Genomic DNA, 21,435 nt, shown 5'->3' on the forward strand with positions numbered 1-21,435 from the left:
GCTGCTCATAGGTTCAAATGTAGGTCACCACAATTCATTTACTTCAGATATGAACATATATCTAAAGTATATTGTGCTATAGCCATAAATACGTAAAGAGCATGTCATAAATCCACAAACACTTTTAACATACTTCTTCTTTCTCCCTGAAAACAGAAAGTCTAAAACTGATGACCTCACATGTGGGAAGTGGAACCAAGGAACTCTCCAAAAACCAAAGAAATCATGGATTACATCACAGTCACCCCTTCCAATGAAACTGCCTTCCTCTCCACATCTGACATGACCTTTAAGTTGAGTGTTGGAAAGACCAGATACAGAGTGTTCAAAAGATGCTCAGAACCATCACGGAAAGTTGGTTCTGCTCCCAACACCCAAATGCCAAAAGATAAGTGTTTTAATACAATAAACACTTGCAGTATGCTCCTTTTCATACTCATATACATGATGATTATGTAAGTTAAAGAAAAGAATTCAACTTATGTGATGAATTACCACCTCAAGTCAATTTCAAGTATCTGAAAGCTAAGGGCCTGTGACTGACAGGGGCCCTAAAAAATGAGTAGAACATAGATTAATACAAAAATGAACTAATCATCATTCATCATTAATAGACTATTAAAGAATTATTTACATTGTACCCATTACAGTTTATTTTTCTTGTTTTTGGCAAAAAATGTCACCCCCGACTGTGGAAATTAGCTTTGAGACTTGAAATGTACTAACTTTCTTACTTTACTTATTTAATTCATCATTACTAGACAATTAAAACAGTGTTTTATTTACGTTACACTCATTTAACCACCGCCACCACACACACCCACCCACATACACACCACCACCTCCACCACAGTGTTATATTTTCACAGTTCAGTCTCAGTAAATATAACACTGTTAGTATTGGACTACCATACAGTTTCAGGCTCACACAGGTAGAGTCATGTAAAGCTTTGAAGGGGTCGGGTGGGTACGCGGTTGGCGTGGCCTGGGGCCCAACATGATATCTTTTCATGGGGCCCAAAATCCCCGGCAGCGCCCCTGTCCACTGTGTACGGAAATAAACAGTAGATTCAGTTTAAAGGTTATGGGCTAAAACTTGCAAAATCACCGGTGTTTCAAATGGAACCACTGAAAATAGAACAGGATAGGAATGACAAACACATTCTAAATGGAAGATCCAAAATTTCCCATTTATTGACAAAACAGTCAAGCTTAAGTACAAAGGATCACAAATAAAAGAGTTTACTCACTATACATCCTCAACATCCAGTATGTGGTGGACTATTATAGTGCAGTATAGTCTATCCAGATGTAGAGGTGTTGAACACAAAAGGATGTAGCTCTGTGCTTTGATGCTATTCAATCAAATCCAAATCCATTTATAGAATCTGAAACATACCAAATCCCTTCTCAAATCTTATCAGGTTATTATATCTGAGCTTAATGGATCTGGGTGTTGGTGCTCTGCCTTCAGAGCCCATCACTAGCAGGATGAAATAGAAACATGTCCCACATTTCCCTTCCTTGGTAGCTACTCTTTACATTTACTCATCTGTTCAGTTTGCTGCTTGACTTTCACATTATTGAAAACTGCTGAGCTTGAAAGACTCTCTGGATGAGTAGAATACTTTATGATCATCCTTCTCAGCAACTGTGTCCTTAAGTCAGAGAGAAAGGATAGGTTACCAACTCACTTCTGTGCATGTACTTGTTAAAAGACTTTCACTTGTGCACCCTTCGTTATTTTGTTGTATTAGCTACGAAACATTGCGTTCAGAATGTTTTAACTGTACTACATATTTACACTTTTCATTCTACATGTGTGCATTTTACAGTTACACGCAATCAGTCCTTTTGTCCGTGTCGTTCTTCAGTCTCCACTTTCCAGGAAATGTCGACAGCTCAAACAGACGCAGGCTTATGACAGCCACTTTGATGATCAGCACATCAGGTGTGACTTACTGCTGCGAGCCAAACATCTTCTTCCTTTTAGAGATCAGTTACTTTGCACTTCGGTGAATGCTCTGCGCGGTACAGTGATGAGCCTTTGTGCTGCAGTGAATGTACTCCTTGAAAAAGCACAATTATAGCCAAAGGGCAAATGTGCAGAAGTGCATCCGTGCCGTAATCCTGACTCAGAGAGCGCAACACAAATTCACAGAAGTGTATTTTTGTGTTGCCTGTGCGATAGAAGGATTCACCTCTATGCGTATTTCCATCTTAAACCAGCTATTGTCTGGTCCAACACTTGTCACATTTACACTGGGGTTACAGTTTTCTCAGGGTACACCACCCTTTTGCCCCTCACTGGCATATGATACTTCATCTCCTTCCAAAACCTGGAGGAAGGGGAGACAGATGGGGACAGCTCTGCGTCCTGTCCTCCTTTCTCCTCATCCTCTATCCTCGTAGTCTTCCACCTTTGCCTCGTCCTCTGGTTCTTCCACCAGCACACGGCTCCCTGCTTCTTCCTCAGATGACGCACTGACTCTGGGAAGAGAGCCAGCTGAGCAGGGGTAATTTCTTCCAACTCCACTAGCACCACCTGAAAAAGTCATTTGGAGTAAATACAGTGGTTAAAAACCAAACTGTTAGTGTTCTGAGGAAACCCTGATGACTCATGTTTTCTTGTAAATCCTTAAACCTTCGTTCATTTGGGAATTTTGAGGAAGAAGAACTCCAGCAAGCTTTACCAACTCCAGAGAGAAATATATCTTTAGCTGCTAGATAGTCCACTCTTCACCAGCTAGTTGCTAACCTTGTCTTTCTGGCATTTGGTGCCTCATACATTGTGTACAGTAGGATTATCAGAGCTTATTTCTGGAAACAGCTTTCTACTGTTGTACACAGTTTGGATGAGAGCCCAGAGACTGAAGCATACAGTAAATGAGCCATAAAACCTAACCAATAAACTAAAGGAGGCTTAGCAAGAGCTGGCTGCATAGTTAGTTGCAATGTTCTGTGGGTTGGTCAATAAAGTAGGGCTGGGTATCGTTAAAAAATGATGATACCACAATAATTTACCCTGAACTTTGTATAGGCAATGTAATGTGTACCTAAGTTGTTAGATACTGAAAAAGGTGATTCGAAGCTTGATAAGCACAGTTTCAGGAGCGGGAACACACACCAATTACACCCCTTCCAGCTCCTATATAAACAGACCTAACAGCTTCCCCCTCGTTCACTCTCGCTGTCGAGTCCCCCCCCCGCCCTCTCTTCCCACACCACATCAAGAATACACAATTCATTCAAATTCTGTCAATAAATCTGTTAAAACGTATCTCGTTGGTGATGTGTTCCTTGCTCGTGAATGTCTTAATAAATACAAGGGTGACTATGTGTTATACAGCCTTGGCTTAGGGTTTGAAAAAAGTTTGCGTTTGGTTTAGTTCAATCTGAATTGAACAGTTTCCTGTACATAAGCTACATTATTATTGTGACCATGTTGCCTCTTTCCAGCAAGTAGCAGAGCCTTAATATTCTCATGCATTTTACATTATGCTTCCAATATTATCCAAAGAAAGTGGGGGGTTGTTTGGCTTTAAGATTACACTGCCTCTATGAAATGTATGTAGATGTAAAACTGTGAATGTCAAGTGTTTTTCCTCACCTTGAGAGATCCCTCCATTAGTGCTCTGTACATTGCTTCCAGACACTCCAGCTGCTGCCTCGTATCGAAGTAGTCTCCGTCGTCGAAACTCTCACTGTTGATGACGTCGCCGGTCTTGCTTTCGTTGTTGTTGATGCCGTCGCTGTTCTTGGAGACATTGTTGTTGTTATGGCTACTGACGCTGCTGGTGTGGCTCTTGCTGATGAAAGTAGAGGCGGTGTAGAGCAGGAGGAGGCGACGGCTGGCTTGTATGTTTTCGTGCACTGAGTCGACTACAGCTGCAGAGAGAAAACGGAGGATGAAGACACAAGAGTTTTATTTAGATGAACATGAGTTTGATGTATTTACACAGACACATTGGGGCCGGACTCATACTGGAATTTAGTTATTTAGTTAGGAATTATTATAGCGCTTGAGCTCTAATACACATAGAGGGTATATTAGTGTAACAAATCCAATACTATGGTTTTGTTTTGAGGGGCCATGATCCAAAAGCTTTGGGAACATGGCCATAGTCAGGATTTTTCAAATACCAAGATCAAAAAGATCATGATAATATAAATCAGTAATCCATGATGTATTTATAACGCTTTCTTGCTGTGCATTTCTCAGTCATGGTCACTCTTGTGCTCCAGTTCTTTCTTATCACTTTCAATTTTGCAACTTAAATCAACTCCTATTTCAGTATTCTACAACTTCCATGGTTGTAAATTTAAAAATTATAACTGCAATATATTATTCTCTGTTTGTTCTTAAAATGTGGAATAGAGCATGGCCTGCTGGGAAAGGGAGGAAAGGGCTCATCCAATGAATGAACAGTTTTACAAAATCGGGTCAAGTCTAGTTCACAAATGTAAACAACATATTTCTGGCGATTTCCAAGTCTCAGTTCAACATCTACTGCAGCGAATATTTTTTCTGAAAGTGAGCACTATATAACATAAAAACCTCCAGTAATATATTGTTTATATTTGTGAATTTGTGACGAATCTGCTGACGGAAGCGCAACACAGCTGGAACTGTTCGGTAAGGGAAACAGTTCAATTAGAAACCAGTTGGGACATGACACCGGGGCAGCGGTATCTACAAGTAGTGAAACGAAACTTATAGAAAAAAATACTGAGGACATGACCTCGGTGTCCTCAATGGTAGCTATGGCCATGGTTGGGAAGCACCAGTTTACAACCATTGTTTGATTGGTGTGTTACAAAATAAAGAACAAATATATATGTGGCACCTTAAATCAGCACTTCTATGACTATTGTGAAGAATCTGACATTTATGGGGTTGTAACTAAGACTTTTAGCAGATATTGGCAGAGACAACCCAAGAAAAGGTCCATTACATCAACTTCAAAGCCAGTATGTGACTTACCCTGCCCAGGCAGACAGTCACGGCCTGCTATGAACAGTTTGTAACCGCAGGCTTTTTCCAACACTTCAGGTAGCATGTGAAGAGCAAACATCTCCACTTCTTCGCTGAACCCAACTGCACAGGGTTGTGGGTATGCCACATAGGCATCATACAGCTTTCCATCCAAATCTGACCCAGAAAAAAAGAAAAGTTATTGTAAGTGCTTAGTATTTTTGCTCAGGTACAAAGTTGCAGGCCTGGTATGTGTCTTTGTGGCAAGGTGCTCATTTGCATGTAAAATACATCACTTGAATAATTTTAAACCATGCCCCCTCATTTTTCCTTTTTTACATACAACCTAAATAAGTCATGACAGCAGTTGTAACAGCATGGTTTTTCCTACAGTAAGCTATTCAATGCGGTTAGTCGCCCCCTCTCATGCAACACAGTAGTTGGGTGGTGTACAGTCAATAAGATAGCTTTAGCATGTAACTGAACAGCAGTCCTTGCATTTTGTGCTTGTCAGTATACTGCTGACAGCTGCTGTAAAACACCTGCTCGCTTCACTTTCTTTAATTAGTCACAAAGAAAGCTAATGTTAAAGGTTTATTTGTTACATACTCAGCAGATGACATTTGACAGTCAGCCCTGTGGTTTCCTTTCCTTGCTCTCATTGTTGACACATGCGGTCAGGTATGAGGTAGCACTTACAATTTTGTAAGTGGGTTGTGATATATGTGTGTGTGTGTGGGGGGGGGGGGGTACTGTATGAGTGTGTGTCTGTGTGTTTTACAAAGTTAATCCATCATCGTTGGTTTTTCCATCATGGGGTGTTTGAGTATTTTTTGTGTGAACATTATGCAAACCTGCAGTGTAATGTTACCTTTATTTGTGTAGAGGATGGGAAATGCTTGTCTGAACCACAGCACTATGTCAATTTTGAAAATGTAGAAGATGCTGACACTGCTGATCAAGAGAATTATCACACTGCCCAGCGCAGATCCAATGGGAATCATGAAGCAGGGATCTGTAGAGAAGGATATCATAAATACAGGACATACAATTTCTCCATCCTAACCCTAACCCTAAACTTAGCCCAATGATTGGCCAGTTGTGAGTCATGGTTTTAACTTCTCTTACAAGCCTTCTTTTTTAATTGTTTACACCATTATTTTCTGTTACTTTTCACATGTAGAACCCAGTGCAACACTATGAAAACACATCGTACAAAGTAGTTCTGATAACATACACCAACCTTGACCCTTCCTTCTCTAGTTGATCACTTCAAATTCATTTTAGGAGTCCCATTCTATCAGTTAAACTTGAATTAATATCATATTTTTAATTAAAGCTTATCAGCTTAAAATGACAGGCATCATCCTCCGGACTAGCTACACTGGACACTATTACTCTGTCTCATTCTTTTTTGTACTGTCTGCATTGTGATTTGCACAACCAAGCTACTTATCTCCTTGACTTTGCCTGTTCCTGGCTCTTTGGACTCTTTCTCGGACTTGAAAATCCATCTCTGTACCTTTTGATTTGTATGCACTGATATGTGTGGGCTGGCAGTTTGGTTTTTGTCTTGTTTTTTGTATACTGTTTGTGTTTTATCTGTGGTTTAAACCTGAAAAACTTTATAAATAAAGTGTTAAAAAATAAATAGATAAAAAAAAGTGTGGAAGTCGCAGCAGAGCCGTGATCGATTCCCAGTTAAGACACTCTGGTAAGAAATGCTTTACATTATGGGCTTAAAACTGCCTTGAAATGTAAAATAAGAGGATTTAATCCCTTCAACAGGCAGGGATGGAAAATGAGATGTAAGTAAAATATTTCCACTCATATTTTTAATATATTGTAACGTCCCTCAATAAACACCGAGACGTTAGCCGGTTTAGCTGACTCTTTATTCCTTTTTATTACACAGCCTACTGTGGGCCGTAGCCAACACCAAAACAACCAAACCTAATGTAGTAGCTCCTTAGCCACACACGTGCTGCCGTCTTCTTCTCAGAGGCTAACAACAACAACACACCTGCAAGCTGCAAGTCTCACTCTCAAGACGCGTTCACAGACACTCGGGAAAAACAGCACTTTAACTGAACAGAGCAGAACAGAAACTGGCTTAAACTCTCAAATTTTATTTCACAAAACAGTAACATGACCAGTTTGTTACAATATTTTGGATTTTATGAGTTGTATCTCCACCAGGATGCGTTGCCCTTATTAAGGTATAAAATAGTGATAATGATAAAAACACTTAAGTGTTATTTAACATAGAAAAGTGATACAATCTGGTCATTAATATCACACATACTAGTTTCTAAACTGATTTTCATAAATTCTATCAAAGTATAGACCTACCACAAGCTTCAACATGATGTTAAAGACTCTGTATCTCCTGGTGCACGCTGCCTGTTTAAGGGTTAAACATGCAATTCAAAATGTGATTAATCGCGATTAACTATGGAAATTCTGTGATTAATCGCGATTTTAAAAATTAATCGTTTGACAGCCCTAGTTCCAATATGTTCCAGCCATTGCCAGCTACCAGCAAGAAGACATAGAGCCTGTAACTTTGATAGCAGGCACTTAGTCGTTTGTGTCCTAGGTCTTTTTGAGGGAAGAAATGCTGTCACAGTCGAAAAAGCTGAGATATAAATAATAAACTGGATGGATTAATAACACCTGTGCTTTTTCTACTGTTACGAGTCAGGCCTTTTTAAGTGAGGATGAAAAGTGCTGACCTACACCCTCTGCTGGCCATATTTTAGAAGACACCTGATAAAAGCAAGTGCACTAAATGTGTACTAGTACTAGTATCGTAAAAAATTATACCCATCCCTATACTGTATATGAGACAAAATTTTGTGCAATGGCAGACATGGCCAGACTTTCTATTCTATTCTATATCATTTATGTAATCCATTTTTGGATGCAGCCTTACTTATTATTAAAAGTCATGTTAAAAAACAGGGAGGAGCAACAAGGAGATTTACTCTATGTTTTTACCTGGTGGTAACAGAGAAAAATATCCTGTAGGAATACCCCGGTCACTGTACGCAAGACAGGTATAGTTGATTTCGTAATCCTCCTCCCGCAGCTCAGAAATAATCAGCAGCAACTCCAACCATACACCTTTTGTGGGAGCTTCCTGATGCCGCAATCTGTTAAGGACAGATGAGGCAAAATGTCAGTCTTCACATACTGCATATGCATACTTGATTGCAGTCTGCCATATAAATAAGATTAAAGCTGCATTTATCAATAATTGTATACTAATTTGTAATCATATAAACTGCATTATGAACAACTTCACAGCCCTACATATATTTTTTGCTCATTCATTTTATACTCCAGTGGGAGAAAAAGTATGTGAAATCCTTACAAATAATATAAAATCAGTCTGCATACCACCATGGTGAATTAGTTTAGAACTGACATTTGGTTGACACTATTTCTATTGATTAGAAATATGATGTTGATTATTTGTCTGATATAGAATTTGTACTATGTGCTTTTATTTCATTACACATTACATTGTGGGGGTGGGAGTTTGCCCAGGGCACCATACATATAGCTCACTTGTACCAAAAAAACATTAAATAAAACAAGACAAATGAAAGGAAAAGTAGGCACACTGACAGCTGTTTTGATGTGTAGATACGCTCAGAGTTGTCAGATTCAATGAACTCTTTGTTGACCACCCAAAGGACATCAACCATGCACTCCTTCTTCCCGACAGATGGCACAAACACCTGGCACTTCTTGGTGAAATTGGACCCTAAATACACGCACAAACAAAAACATCATTAATAAATTAAAAATCTCTCTTAATCTAACAAATGTATAGGTATTACAAACATAACAATGTAACAATTACAAGTATGTTTCATGTATGGCATGTATCTTAAACAGACTATGACGTATGTCAGCTATCAGCTGGCCTTGGACCAGTTAAGACAGAACATGGCACTGTGTGTGTGTGAGTGAGTGAGTGTATATTACAGGTACACTTCTGCTTGGAATAATACATTAGTGAAGGTAAAAGCTTATCAGGAACCAAAAGACTGCACAGTGATTTATAATATAAGACAGAATTTTCAAACTCAATTGAAAAACTTAACTACAATCATTTTATCCTCTGATTTGATGATATTGAGGTAAACAATACCACAGTTCATGTTGCAAAATATTCTACCACCTTAAATTTGCCAATACTTCATTAGCACAGTGGAGTGCATTGCTGGAGGACATTGCATTGTGTTGCAGCAAACACTGAACCAAGTTCAAGTGGGGGTTTTTTTCTGAAATCCTTTTCATATGTACCACTGTTGTGTAATCAAAGTGATGAGGGGTGATAATAGGTGCCGATAAGGGATGATAGGGGCTCACCTATTGGTGCCTTGATGATTTCATTGGCTGGTTCATGCACTTGTGGAACCAAACAATACTCCTCTGAAAAGAAAAATGAAATATATGAAAGAGATGTGTGGCTCGTATGGTAACACACATATGGTAACAGAGGTTGAGGTTATATAATCATTCCAATACGCTGTATATAAAACAATATCAAGGAGTTAAATGGTGAAAATTCAGTAAGCCTCACTGCCATTGGGTGTCGCTATATTCTAAAGTATTCTCTTTGCTTTGGAAATTTAGAAATGAAAAGCATATTATAAACAGCACATGTTCAATAGCGTAAAGTCCCTCTCGCTCAATCACTCATTTTAGTTCTAACCTTTGACTGATGTATTTATGGTCTCTGACACAGATCCTGTGACACCACCAAGGGTGAAGGTAAGAGTGCAGGTGTAGTAGCCGTTGTCCTGGACGTCCACCCCGTCAATCTTCAGTTTGGTCTCATCCCAGTAGCTACATTTGCCTGCCCCATTCACGATGGGCTCACAATCCTGGAAGAGGAGAAGGAAATATTAAAGTAAAGCAGGCTTTTTAATATGACAATGAGTAAATAATAATACTAATAATAAGCCTTTCTATTCCAGACAGCCTTGTTATTAACCTGGTAAAAAAAAAGCCCACTAGATCCTTTCAACAGAAAACTTCTGCCAAAAGAGCCAAATCATATTCCAGACAGATCACTTGATGAATCCAGGATGAGACATGAGATTAAAACTGTCAAGATGCATTACAGTGATAACAATAATAATAATAACCCACAAATTCATATGGGTGAAACAAGAAGAACCATTTTTTTCAGTATGAGTAGTTATAGCCACAATGCTGAACAGACAAAGAAAAGAGACCATGACTAAAACGGCAACATAAAAGAAGAGGTTATAGGACTTCAACTCCAATGAGTGCTTCAAACTATGACTGGTAGAGTTACTGTACAGACAAAATATGACTCCATACTTCACACATTCACATCTCCCTATAATACTGACAATCAATAGCAGATATTGGACACTCACTAATCATCAGCAATTTTTGCCTCTATAAAATGCAGCATGGAATTGTTAGAGGAAAGTAGTCCATGCCACTGGTACTGCTCTGCGCTTTGCTTTGTGTTATTTTTGAGAGCATTATATATTGAATACAATAACACACTGTTATACACTCAAATAAAATGGCAGAGGGTAACTACTGTATAGTGCACTACATAGCAACTGAGGAGAGATTTCAGATACAGCGTATACAGTATCTAACACCAGACAGTGATTTTCATTTTATACTGAGATGGTGTCTGCTGTGTGTTGTACAGGACAATTACAATTGTGTGTCAATTCCAACTGTACTGTATTTACCATTATTGACCAGTGTGTAAGATTTAGTGGCATCTAGTGGTGAGGTTGCAGATTGCAACCAACTGAATAGCCCTCAGTCTTCACTTCCAAGCAATTATATGACGATATTTTTATTTACAGATGATTATACACTGATAAAAACATACTTATGAATATTATATTGTATTTCTGCCAAATCTGTTTTGCTAAATGCCACTAAATTCTACACACTGCAACTTCAAGCCAAACTGATAGCTTTCCCCAGATTGTATTAGTGTATCACATAACACTTTAACTTAACATCCAGTGTCTCAAGTCACTAAGACTCATACAGTTACTCACTTTGTACCACGTGAGAGAGTGAGTGATGTTGTAGCTGTCCAGTTTCTTGATGTGGTCTTTCAGAGGGCAGGATACATGGTCAGTCACTCCAAATGTAATCATTTGATTCGCTTTCCGCGGCCTCCCACACTCTGTAGCAACTGGCTTATCCACTACCAGCTTGGTGGCTTGCCTGTAGCACCTGGAAGAAGTCCTGTCAAAAACAATGAGCAGCTGAATCAGGAACTTCTCAGGTGAAGGACAACAAACCAATGTCAACCTTCATACTGGTGCATTTAGAACAGCGAAGAAATGTAAGGACTTCGGGTAAACTGCACATGGCACAAGTTCTGAAGATCTAACATCTGTGAATCAATTGTTCTCTTGATGGATGCTCATATGTAATCAAATGTAATTTATCACTACTTCTGTAGTGACAACAAGCTCTTCTGGCTGCCTTTTGTGAAACTACCATTATGAGTTTCCAAAGTAGGACATTTTCAAGTCCTAAAAACTGGAGCTGTAATGTCCAGGTCCAGATGTTGTTATTTAGAGTAGATGGCACATAAGAGCACAATTTCTATTTAGCGTTCGGAATTATAATGTTATTTCTATTTGATACCTGAGTATGGTGATGTATTCCCCGTTGTCATCCAGCGTCACATTAAGAAACCACAGAGTCTCTCCTTGCAGCAGGATTCGACCGGGCTGGTTGCTCAGTTCTTTGCCTGTCTTTGAGTCATACCAGGTGATGTTATAAGGCTCTACGGTGTAGTTGAAGACATCGTGAGCCACCAGGGTGCTATTCAACATAGCAACATCCCCCGGAACAGAGTAAATCCTCTCAAACTGGAGCTTGTAGTTGGTACATATCTCTGCAATCAGAACACGAGTGGAGAACAGATTTCATTCAATGTTAAAAGATTTAATGCCAAAGTTCGGAATTTACCAGGAAGAAATCATTTTTCGGAATAGAGGTTAGGTTTAGGGTATTTACTTATTTTATTTACAGTATATATTTGGTCTTGGTATATATTTTTACGTTGCTAAATCGAGGAAAAAACAGATCCAGCATCTTATTCAAATCTCGTTGATTTTGCAGCAAACTTCTCCTTCTTATTGGACATTCTTCGGCATTCAGCCAGCATCACAGAATTGAGAGCAGCTCAGAGGCCAAGATGCCAGAACCCCAGTATTTTTCCATGTTGCTCTATGCCACTGGGATTTTTCCTATCCTCTGCCAGCTAAAGAAAATATTACCAGCCAGTTTTGCTTTTTTTCCTGTTATACACCTATGAAAAAACACCAGCTCTCCAGGAGCAGGGCTGGTAAACACTTGTATATAATGTACCTTTTAGTAGCGATAACATAGTTCTGTCTTCTAATGTCTGAATAGATTCAATTTGACTTAAATCTGTCTAATAGAAGCAGTAAACTGCATATTTTCTTCCTTTATACACTTTGGTGATGAGCATGTATGCTGTCATATCCACATCTAATTGGTTACTTCTCTTGGGATTGGAGCCAGCAACCCTTGCTTTTTGCTCCTTTGACAGCTTCTACCCAACCAAAGAAACTCAACCACAGTGCAATCACAATAACAACATGAGTGTACAACATGAGTAAATTGATCCGCAGTCTCACGGGTGCATGTTTTTCCCCACAAAAACAGCATGAGACATCTGGAGAGCTCAGCAACCAGAAACATTGAAGTCATTGCAGTTACATCAGTGACCAGAAGAGGGCAATAGAAATCTACTGTACAGGCTGGAGGCAGACGTTGAACTAATGACAATTGGGCAAAAACGTGTGAAATTTAATATCTTACATATCTATAATATCTGTAATATGTAAAAATAATATTACAACACTGCAACTTTATTTTAGGTCCCTGTACATTATGGTACAGGTCTATTTCAAACAGCCTCAGAGCTCTTGCAGTATTCAAAACAATGGAAAACCATATGATTCAGCTCACCATGTTCAGATCCTGAGCAGATCCCATGAAGCCCGAGGAAAAACAGCAGGCTTCCCAGTTTCCAAGACGTTAGGCCCATGGCTGAAAAACACACACACAAAAAAAAACAAAAGTTAGAAATGAGCGTATAAGAAGCCAGATTTAAAACGCAAACGGAGAAAAAGCTACAAGAGCCTGAAATCCTTACTAACAGCTGACAACTTACTGGGACTTCTGTCTGTGATACTAACAGATCACAACAGGCTTTTAAAACAAATCAATAATCACCAAAGCTCTTTACATTTTAAGTCCTACTTTTCCTCCTGTACGTTTCTGAAGTTAAGAGCATCTGTTTCTTCCTCTCTCTTCGCTTTTACCTCCCAATCTACCTTTACATCAGTCCAACTGTCATAGATGACCAACATTGCGGTATTTCATGTGAGCGAAGCCGTGACAAAATGCTGCGTAATGTCTTAGAGCTGGAACCAGGCCCAGCATTCCTCAGAGCAACTCAGCGTCAAGAGATTGTTCTTGCTCAGCCTTGCCAGTAAATCTATGAATGAATGAGAACTGTAAATCCTCAGGGATAGTGGTTTTTTTTACTGCTTCCAGCGTGTACAACTACTACAAATGCTGCAGTATGCCAGAGCAAAATCTGTGAATGTACTAACTATAGTACACACATACTATCAATCCTTTTTTTAGTTAGTCTTGGTCCTCAGTCCAGTTACATTACTGTTTTAATTGGATGTGGCTCCAGAATGACAAGCAACACTAATCACATAATCACTGTGGTCTTTACAGCACATTTACCGTTTTCTATGGTAAATGTGTCACTTTTTCCAAAACTTGAATTTAAAAAATCCTTTTTTAATTCAACAAAAAGAATTTTGTCCAAACACAAGCAGCCAAGTACCTTTCCTAAAGATTTTAATTGGAAACTGTCTGTTAAAGAATACAGTGAGAAAAATAGAGATCTGGGCATTAAAATAGGCTTTTTATGTTATAAAGTATATGTCTTTCTTTTGTTCCCTAAGGTTTAAAGATAACAGTACAGCAAGATCCATTTCTTAAAAGCTTTCCCAATATGATGCCATGACGATGAATGGGAAGGAACAAATTGTGTTTGTTTGTGCTACAGAAAGTGAGTGTGTTGAACATCTGGTCACCAACTGGTCACTATGAGTTGTTTGATAAACCAGCTGTATCAGACAGCCAGAGTATCAGCCTAATAATGTCCAGTCATCTGGGTGGACTGTAATTAACACAATGTGACTAAAGCTTGAAACAGATGCATGATGCGTATTTGGGTGTGACTCATTTACACAGAAAACACTTTTTCCACCTAGGTTTGAATCCAAGAATCCAGCAAAAACACATGGGTATTAAAGAATTCATTTCTCAAAGACACACACACACACACAAAGATGTTTTTCATGCTTTTTGCTGTCCAGAAATAAAAACTGGATCCAAAATGCATCTGTGGATATTTACTTGGAGTCTTTTAATGATTATCAGCTACCAGTCAGTCTTGAAGTTATTCCATGATTAGATTTACATATTTTCACTAAATAAGCTGGAGGAGACACTCCAAACTTGTAAGTTTATTACCATGAAGTTGGCCTGTTCTACAGTAAATGTGACATTCATTACATGGAGTAGTAAGTAATAGAAGTCTCGAGAAAACCTCGAGAGAAACAAGCCGTTGTTTCTATTTGTGCTTGTTGTCAGACCATAATCAGATAAGAGAACTCTTTAGTAGATAGTACACGTTCTAATCTACCACATCCATTCATCTCATTCATTCAACATCTATGATATGAACACAACTAGCTCTTGGTGACTTCTACATTACATTTAGCAGCAGAGCTAGTACTTCACTGGTGGTTTATATAGTACAGTATTAGTAGTATAGTCATTTTAGTACGTGTTATATGTCTGGCTCTATAAGAAAGTTCAATTTAGATCCTTCAAGTCACCAGGAAAGGGTGAAAATTGGGCTTTACATGGTCTAATGGTGGATGCATAATGACAAACTTTTTTTTTACTTTTAGCCGACAACTTTAGATTTTTAATCCAGAATCAAATCCATTTATGGAATCTGAATCTTTATGAATCCCCTATTGAATCTTATTATGTTTACCTTTCAATAACTATAAAGACTTTTTGTTGTTGGAAACACTACAGTTTTCAGTGGCAATCTTGAAACCTGTAACTGAGGTGAGCGGCATATGAAATATTCATTAAATGTATCTGTATGCTTGTATCTGTCTTATTCCAAAACCTGAAGATCAGGTGAAAATAAGGAGCCTGGTATCTACAATATATATGATTGCCATTGCTCTTTGAAGGAGAGTAATGATACCTACATCACCTATAGACACAAAACTATTAGAAAGCAGTCTCAACTATATAAAACTGAAATGAATTAGACAGAAATGGACCCATAACATAAACCTTAACCACAGTGCCAATCAGTATCACAATCTATTGCACGCTATCAGTCAAACTCTTTGCTTTGTAGTTTGTGTCAAAAGGATAGAGACGAGACAAAGTGAAACTTTCGCAAGAAACAGTAGCAATAAAATGTGCGAGAAGAAGAAGATAAAACTACCGTAACCACAAATCTGCAGAATACCGTCGTGCTACGGTAACACCTACAGTACTGCTGAAGATACAAATGGAAACTAAACTGTGCAGTGGTGGTTTAAAGGATATGTGATGTGCAGAATTGGGCTGTGGTTTGACTCTCTCTCTGCTAGAGCCACAACTTTGAGATCCTTGTCTTCTTCACATAGTCAGTGAAAGTAAAGACTATTCCAAAAGTTGATTGTTTTACAGCAGTATGGTGTTTTATTGAGAAATTGAGGGGTTTTAATCAAGTTTAAATATTGGGTACAAAGTTATTATGGTTACACCAGTTAGACATTGTTGCCATAATCTTCTAATATATTCTCTCAAAATGGATCAAAAGCAGAACTTTTATGCAGGATCCACAAAAAAGTAATTCATACATTTATTTTCTAATATCAACAGTTGTAAATATGACTAAATCACATGGACGCAAAAAAGTAGCATCATGTCATTGACCCTTGTATAAATATGTTTGAAAATGAGCCATTTTTAGTGTTTATGCTGAATTCTAAGGGGAAGTGGGAGAAACCTTGTGAGAGGCACCCACAAGGAAGCTGATGGTGCAATAGCCATAGAAATTGAATATTGTGCCGAATTGATTTTTTTTAAAAATTAAATCAGTTAGTTGCTTATAGTCTAGTCTAATTTCTTAGATTGCATAGTGATATCCACAAATTGCTTGTTTTATTGACCAAAACACTAAAACCCAGAGATTTGAAGTCAGAAGGACATAAAGCAGAGCAAACCATCAAACCCAAGCATCACAATATATGGAACCGGCAAATATTCAGCAATATACCATATCTTGCTCGATTGTATCACAGTAGTACCATGAAAATGAGTCTGAATGTATCCAAAAAGCTGCTTGTTATAGCTTTAAAAATGGTTTTCTCAAGGCACTTCTGTTGTTCCATAAAAGAACAACCATTTAGTCCCTTAGCAACGGGATGTTTTTAAGAGGCATCCAGAGTCTGGGGAGCAGTTTGGCAGCACACTTATACGCTGGGACAAGTCTGGGCAGAGGAGAGCGTGGGAAGAGATGTGGGAGTTAACACTTTGAAGACTGAATGGAACTGATTAAGTCACATTTGAGAGACATCTGGCAAGTTCCTCCCTCGGTGGTGTGGAGGTGTTGCTGCTTTGCTGCAACAGATTTAGTAAGAACTCATTGGGTTTTTTCCCCCTGGAGATTGTCTGACTCTGACACCAGTTTGTCACATTTTATAGCACATCACCTACACTTGACCCCTCTACTTAGAACTGTTTTTTTACTCTGTGCTTAACTTGCAGACAGTAGCTGATGGCAGGAAACTGTTAAAAGAAAAAGGCTTCCACTGCCAAGATTCTGTGTTGATATTGTGTCTTTTTATATCCACGTGCTTTTTTAACATTGAGGCTACCCACCACTGAGACCGTCACTTGAAATTTGAGGATCCACCAAAGATACATTTATGTAGCATCAGTTTTGAGGCATTGGGTTTGGACAGAAACAATTCATCGGTTAGTTCTCCAAGCAAAGATGCCAAACACTCTCTTGCTTCCAGATTCTCTTCTGTGAGAATTGCCATGTTTGCTGCTGTCATGACAGAAGAAAAAACACCCGTTTCCATCAGCTAACCTGTACCAAAACTACACAGAAACTAAAAGTCAGGTGAAGCCTCTTTTATGAATGAGACAGTATAGCCTCAGAGAAACCAAAACTATTAATGCAAGGTAGTGCACATTTTATTACCAGGAAGTAGCTCTCAAATGGATAAATATAGTAGGGGTGGGGTTTAATAGCAGTATCAAATTCACTCAACAAATATACATTTACATATACATTTTAAGCACCTAATGTTATTTTAAACAAATAAAACGTATTGAATTCAACTAATAATTTCTTTCAATGGGTGAGATGGCAATAACATTACACCTTTGAGTTGTTTTGTCTAGTAATGACAAACTACTGGTGAGTCACATGTGACAATGTCAAACACAATGATGACTAACAAAGGTATATTGTATTTTGATAGATTGAAAGTAAAAAAGGATCAAATGACTGGTTTGATCATTTTAATCCGAGGTTGGGTAGAAGAAGATCACTGCTTTTGCCTGTGTGGAATGTGTGTCTGGTTATCATTAGGAGATAAGAGAACCATTACTGTTCCTTTGACTTTTGGCTTATATCCAAATAAGGTGCAAACTTTGAGTCTTGGGTGTGGGTGCTACAGTCAACTGTCAAAATATCATTAATGACTTCAGGCCCTGATTTTGGGGAATGTATGACCAATGTACCATACGTGTGAAGGCCTGTCACGATAACTCCTTTCATTCAACATATTTTCTACATGTACCTGTATATTCTAATATATGTTCTTGGGGTCATTTTCTATTGGGTGAAATGATGAAGGCTGATATTGATTGATAGTGATGTTTGACAAATCACAGTTGATTTATTCCCTTCAGAAACTCTAAAAGTTTAGGCTTGTTCTTTGTTCGTTGAGATGAGCTGATGTCACTCTGTTGTTAATTGTGCAATAATAATTGCTTAATCTTCAAACTAGCAGTGTTTTGTGTATTATTTCAAATTTATATTACCATGGCAACAGCTCTGCAATTAGGCTATTTGAACTAGTTGCAGAGATTGACAGGACATGTTACCTGCAGAAGACTGGAGGTCCCAATTCAGATCTATTGAGTTTCTGGGAGTTAGTTGAACTATGTAAGAACATTCCCGGTACTGAAACTCACATGACAGCTATTTCACTCATCACTGTGTTGAACAGTTGAAAAAGACACAGAGAGGTGTAATGAAGGGAGTGGTGTTCCTTTCTCGAGAACACAAGCACAGTACAGTTTACATAAAGTAAACAACAGCATACTTTGTCAAAAGAGAACCCAACCCTACAAATGATAAACTAGGTTACATTCCATCATACCTGAGTAAGCAGTTTTAGACCATTTTCAATATGCAGTTACCTGTAACCCCCAGCAATTACCAACATATCCTGTGGCTAAAAAACAGCCTTTCATTTCTGTCTGACAGAAAACTCCCTTAAATGTTTTACTTTTGCATCCCGTAAAAGATTGTTTGAATACAAATACCTGGTAAAGCAGATGTTTCCTACCTTAACCAGTTTGTGATGATCACCTGAACACCCCATTACACAAATGATGGGATACTGAGGTCTGCAAAGGATACACCTGTTGGCATTTAGGTACAGGATTGATCTAAATCTGGATAAAAGAAGGCTGCATGTTTATCTGTATTGAATCAATCACTCTGTATTTATGTAGTGCCAAATCACAACTAAAGTAATCTCAAGGCACTTTTCAAAAGAGCGGGTCTATGTGAAATCAGCATTAGTATTGAAACAAGGCTTGTGAGCATCTTTTGATCTATTTGGCTTGGATCCAAACCCTTTTTCTGTGATCAATTTTTTATATTCATTTGTATATACTGTATAAGACATACAGCAAAGTGGAAGAATCAGCATTCTCTCCCATACCCCTTAGTTTCCCTCCCATCAACCTTCTATCCCCTGACATGATAAGCCAAGGCAAAGTACAAAAAAACAAACAAGAAAACCTAAAAAACAAATACATGCACGCACACATACTCCTAACCCAAAACCCCTGCTACACATCCAAAGGCCACCACAGACTACATCATAAACAACTAGTAGATCAAGTCACTTGAACAGGACACCGCTGCTTCACATTTTGAATAAAAATTTTCATTTTAAAGGGCCAAAACAAGAAGAGTACAGCTAAAAGCTTCTGGTTGCTGGTGACAGTTAGAAAAAGTCATTTTTAAAGTGTTTATCCTGTGCAGGGAAGAGCAGGGTTAAGATAGGACAGATTAGATCATCTCCAGCATGATCTTTTCTGCACGTTAAGGGTTAAACTCAAGTGATATGTCGTAAAAGCGAGTTTCGAGGCAGCCTTGTAGAAAATACTCATATGGCAGAAGTGAGACAACAACTGTTGGGAAATGACCCTACTAACTGAACAAATTTGTGCAATGTTCAACTCCAGTAAAACAAACTGAAAGAAAGGAACACGTCCATTTACTTCTGTTTGCATTCGTTTAGCAGGCCGGCGTACAAATCTGCTCAGTCAGTTGAACTTTGTCCATCTGTTTTTGAGACACAGTGATATAGAGGTCCAAGGTTGTGACAACACAAAATGTACAGAACAGATAACAACCTGATGAACAACATGAAGTCACTGTTTTACTGTGACTTATGTTTGTTTGTTAGTTATGTTGGTCATAATTAATCATACATTTTCTAATCTAATACAACATAGAACGTGTCGTGGAAATTTTGTGCTCTTGGTGAAGAATGAAATAGAGACTTCCGTCGGCTGACAAGGTTTTATTTTCTTTGCAAAGAAAAGGTCAATCAACATAACATGCGAGCGGTTCTGAATGAAGAAAGACCCCGAGCATGGGGAAACGTGAACATTTATACCTGAGGGAGAGGCCCACCTCTGGGGTGTGTTTAACATCCTTTGTCTGCTGTGGGGTCAGCCCCACTCTTTTGTCTTTCGCAGGTATCGGCACTGACCCCCTGAAGTGTGAAATTAAGAGGTCTAGACAACCTAATTTAAAATACACAAGGTTTGAATGGGTGTCTCAGGTAGTAGAGATGCAAAGGAACTGAATTTACAATTACAAGGTCTAGACAACACAATTTAAAATACAAAAGGGTTTGAATGGGTGTCTCAGGTAGTAGAAATGCAAAGGAATTTAAAGGTCTGATAGCTTGGTGAGAAGGTGGGAGGTTGGGTATTTTACAAAGGAGTTGAAATTACTATTACAAACGATATAATGTAGACTAACTTCAATATAAAAACAATGCAAATATCAAGAAATGTGATGCTACAACATACACTATATCAACTCAGTATAATTAAAGGTTACACTGAAAACAAACTCACTGTAGTCGTTACCAACATAAGCAGTGATTTGGTTTGAATAGTGGTTGCACACAGCCCACTGAGATATAATCCTGCTATGAGTCATCGCAAAATATTTAGATTCTCTTCGTGATTCACAGACTTGATAAACGGGAGGCGGACACAGCAAACTGTTGTGATTTAAATGGACTTGTTAACCGTTCACACATGCAGTGGAACAATTCTAAACTGATGGAAGGAAAACATGACAACAAACTCATTTTCTCTCTCAGGCGTGACAAAAATTGATGTGAATAATTGAGTCAGGGCTGCAACAAGTGATTTTTTTTCTTATAGATTAACTGAATAGATTGCTATTACATTTTAGAGTTCTTGGATTGTCCAAAAACATATTTAAATTGTAATTTTTGAATATCTCAGAGCCCGAGGCATTTTTTGTAAGATATCACACAGAAAATCAGCAAGTCTTAAGATTTATCGCTTCAGCTCTAAATATGGCTGGATCTACAGTACCATTCAGGAAGTCTGTTCCCAGGGCCCCTTGAGCAGATAGGGGCCCTTAGTGATGGGAGGGCTCTATACAGAAATAAGACACAGAGCTTGACCCATTCTCTTGATGTTGATTAATTATGGTCGATGTCGGAAAACTAGGATGCCCAGAACTAAATATGGCGTTCCGCCCAACAGCAGCGTTATCCAGTCAGACAACAATAACAGTAATATGGGGGGGCATGAGTTTATTAATGCAGACCTGGCTCTAAATGGTATTAAACAGTTAAAAAGTTAATCCTCACATTGGAGGGATGAGTACCAACCTTCTCAGCAGTCTCCTCCTCCTTTGAACCCATCTGAACTCTACAAAATTTGATTTGAACTCAACTGACCGGAGGCCCCTTTCTGTCTGTAAC

At 38.5% G+C, this 21,435-nt stretch overlaps 1 protein-coding gene across 1 annotated transcript in view; it reads right to left on the bottom strand.

The window, feature by feature from the left end:
- Positions 1-1,171: 1,171 nt before the first annotated feature.
- The window catches only part of zmp:0000000936 (interleukin-1 receptor type 1), a 28,991-nt gene continuing 8,727 nt past the window's right edge, over positions 1,172-21,435 (bottom strand). Inside the window, exons 2-12 of the mRNA XM_053328865.1 lie at positions 13,010-13,090; positions 11,654-11,906; positions 11,053-11,245; positions 9,705-9,876; positions 9,359-9,421; positions 8,609-8,747; positions 7,976-8,130; positions 5,847-5,990; positions 4,985-5,152; positions 3,611-3,888; positions 1,172-2,545 (exon numbers count right to left, since the gene is read on the bottom strand). Of these exons, the coding sequence (XP_053184840.1) occupies positions 2,258-2,545; positions 3,611-3,888; positions 4,985-5,152; positions 5,847-5,990; positions 7,976-8,130; positions 8,609-8,747; positions 9,359-9,421; positions 9,705-9,876; positions 11,053-11,245; positions 11,654-11,906; positions 13,010-13,090 (1,934 nt within the window). The 3' untranslated portion in view covers positions 1,172-2,257. The remainder of the gene's footprint in view (positions 2,546-3,610; positions 3,889-4,984; positions 5,153-5,846; positions 5,991-7,975; positions 8,131-8,608; positions 8,748-9,358; positions 9,422-9,704; positions 9,877-11,052; positions 11,246-11,653; positions 11,907-13,009; positions 13,091-21,435) is intronic.

The sequence above is a fragment of the Scomber japonicus genome, chromosome 11, assembly GCF_027409825.1.
Source record: "Scomber japonicus isolate fScoJap1 chromosome 11, fScoJap1.pri, whole genome shotgun sequence".
NCBI lineage: Eukaryota > Metazoa > Chordata > Actinopteri > Scombriformes > Scombridae > Scomber > Scomber japonicus.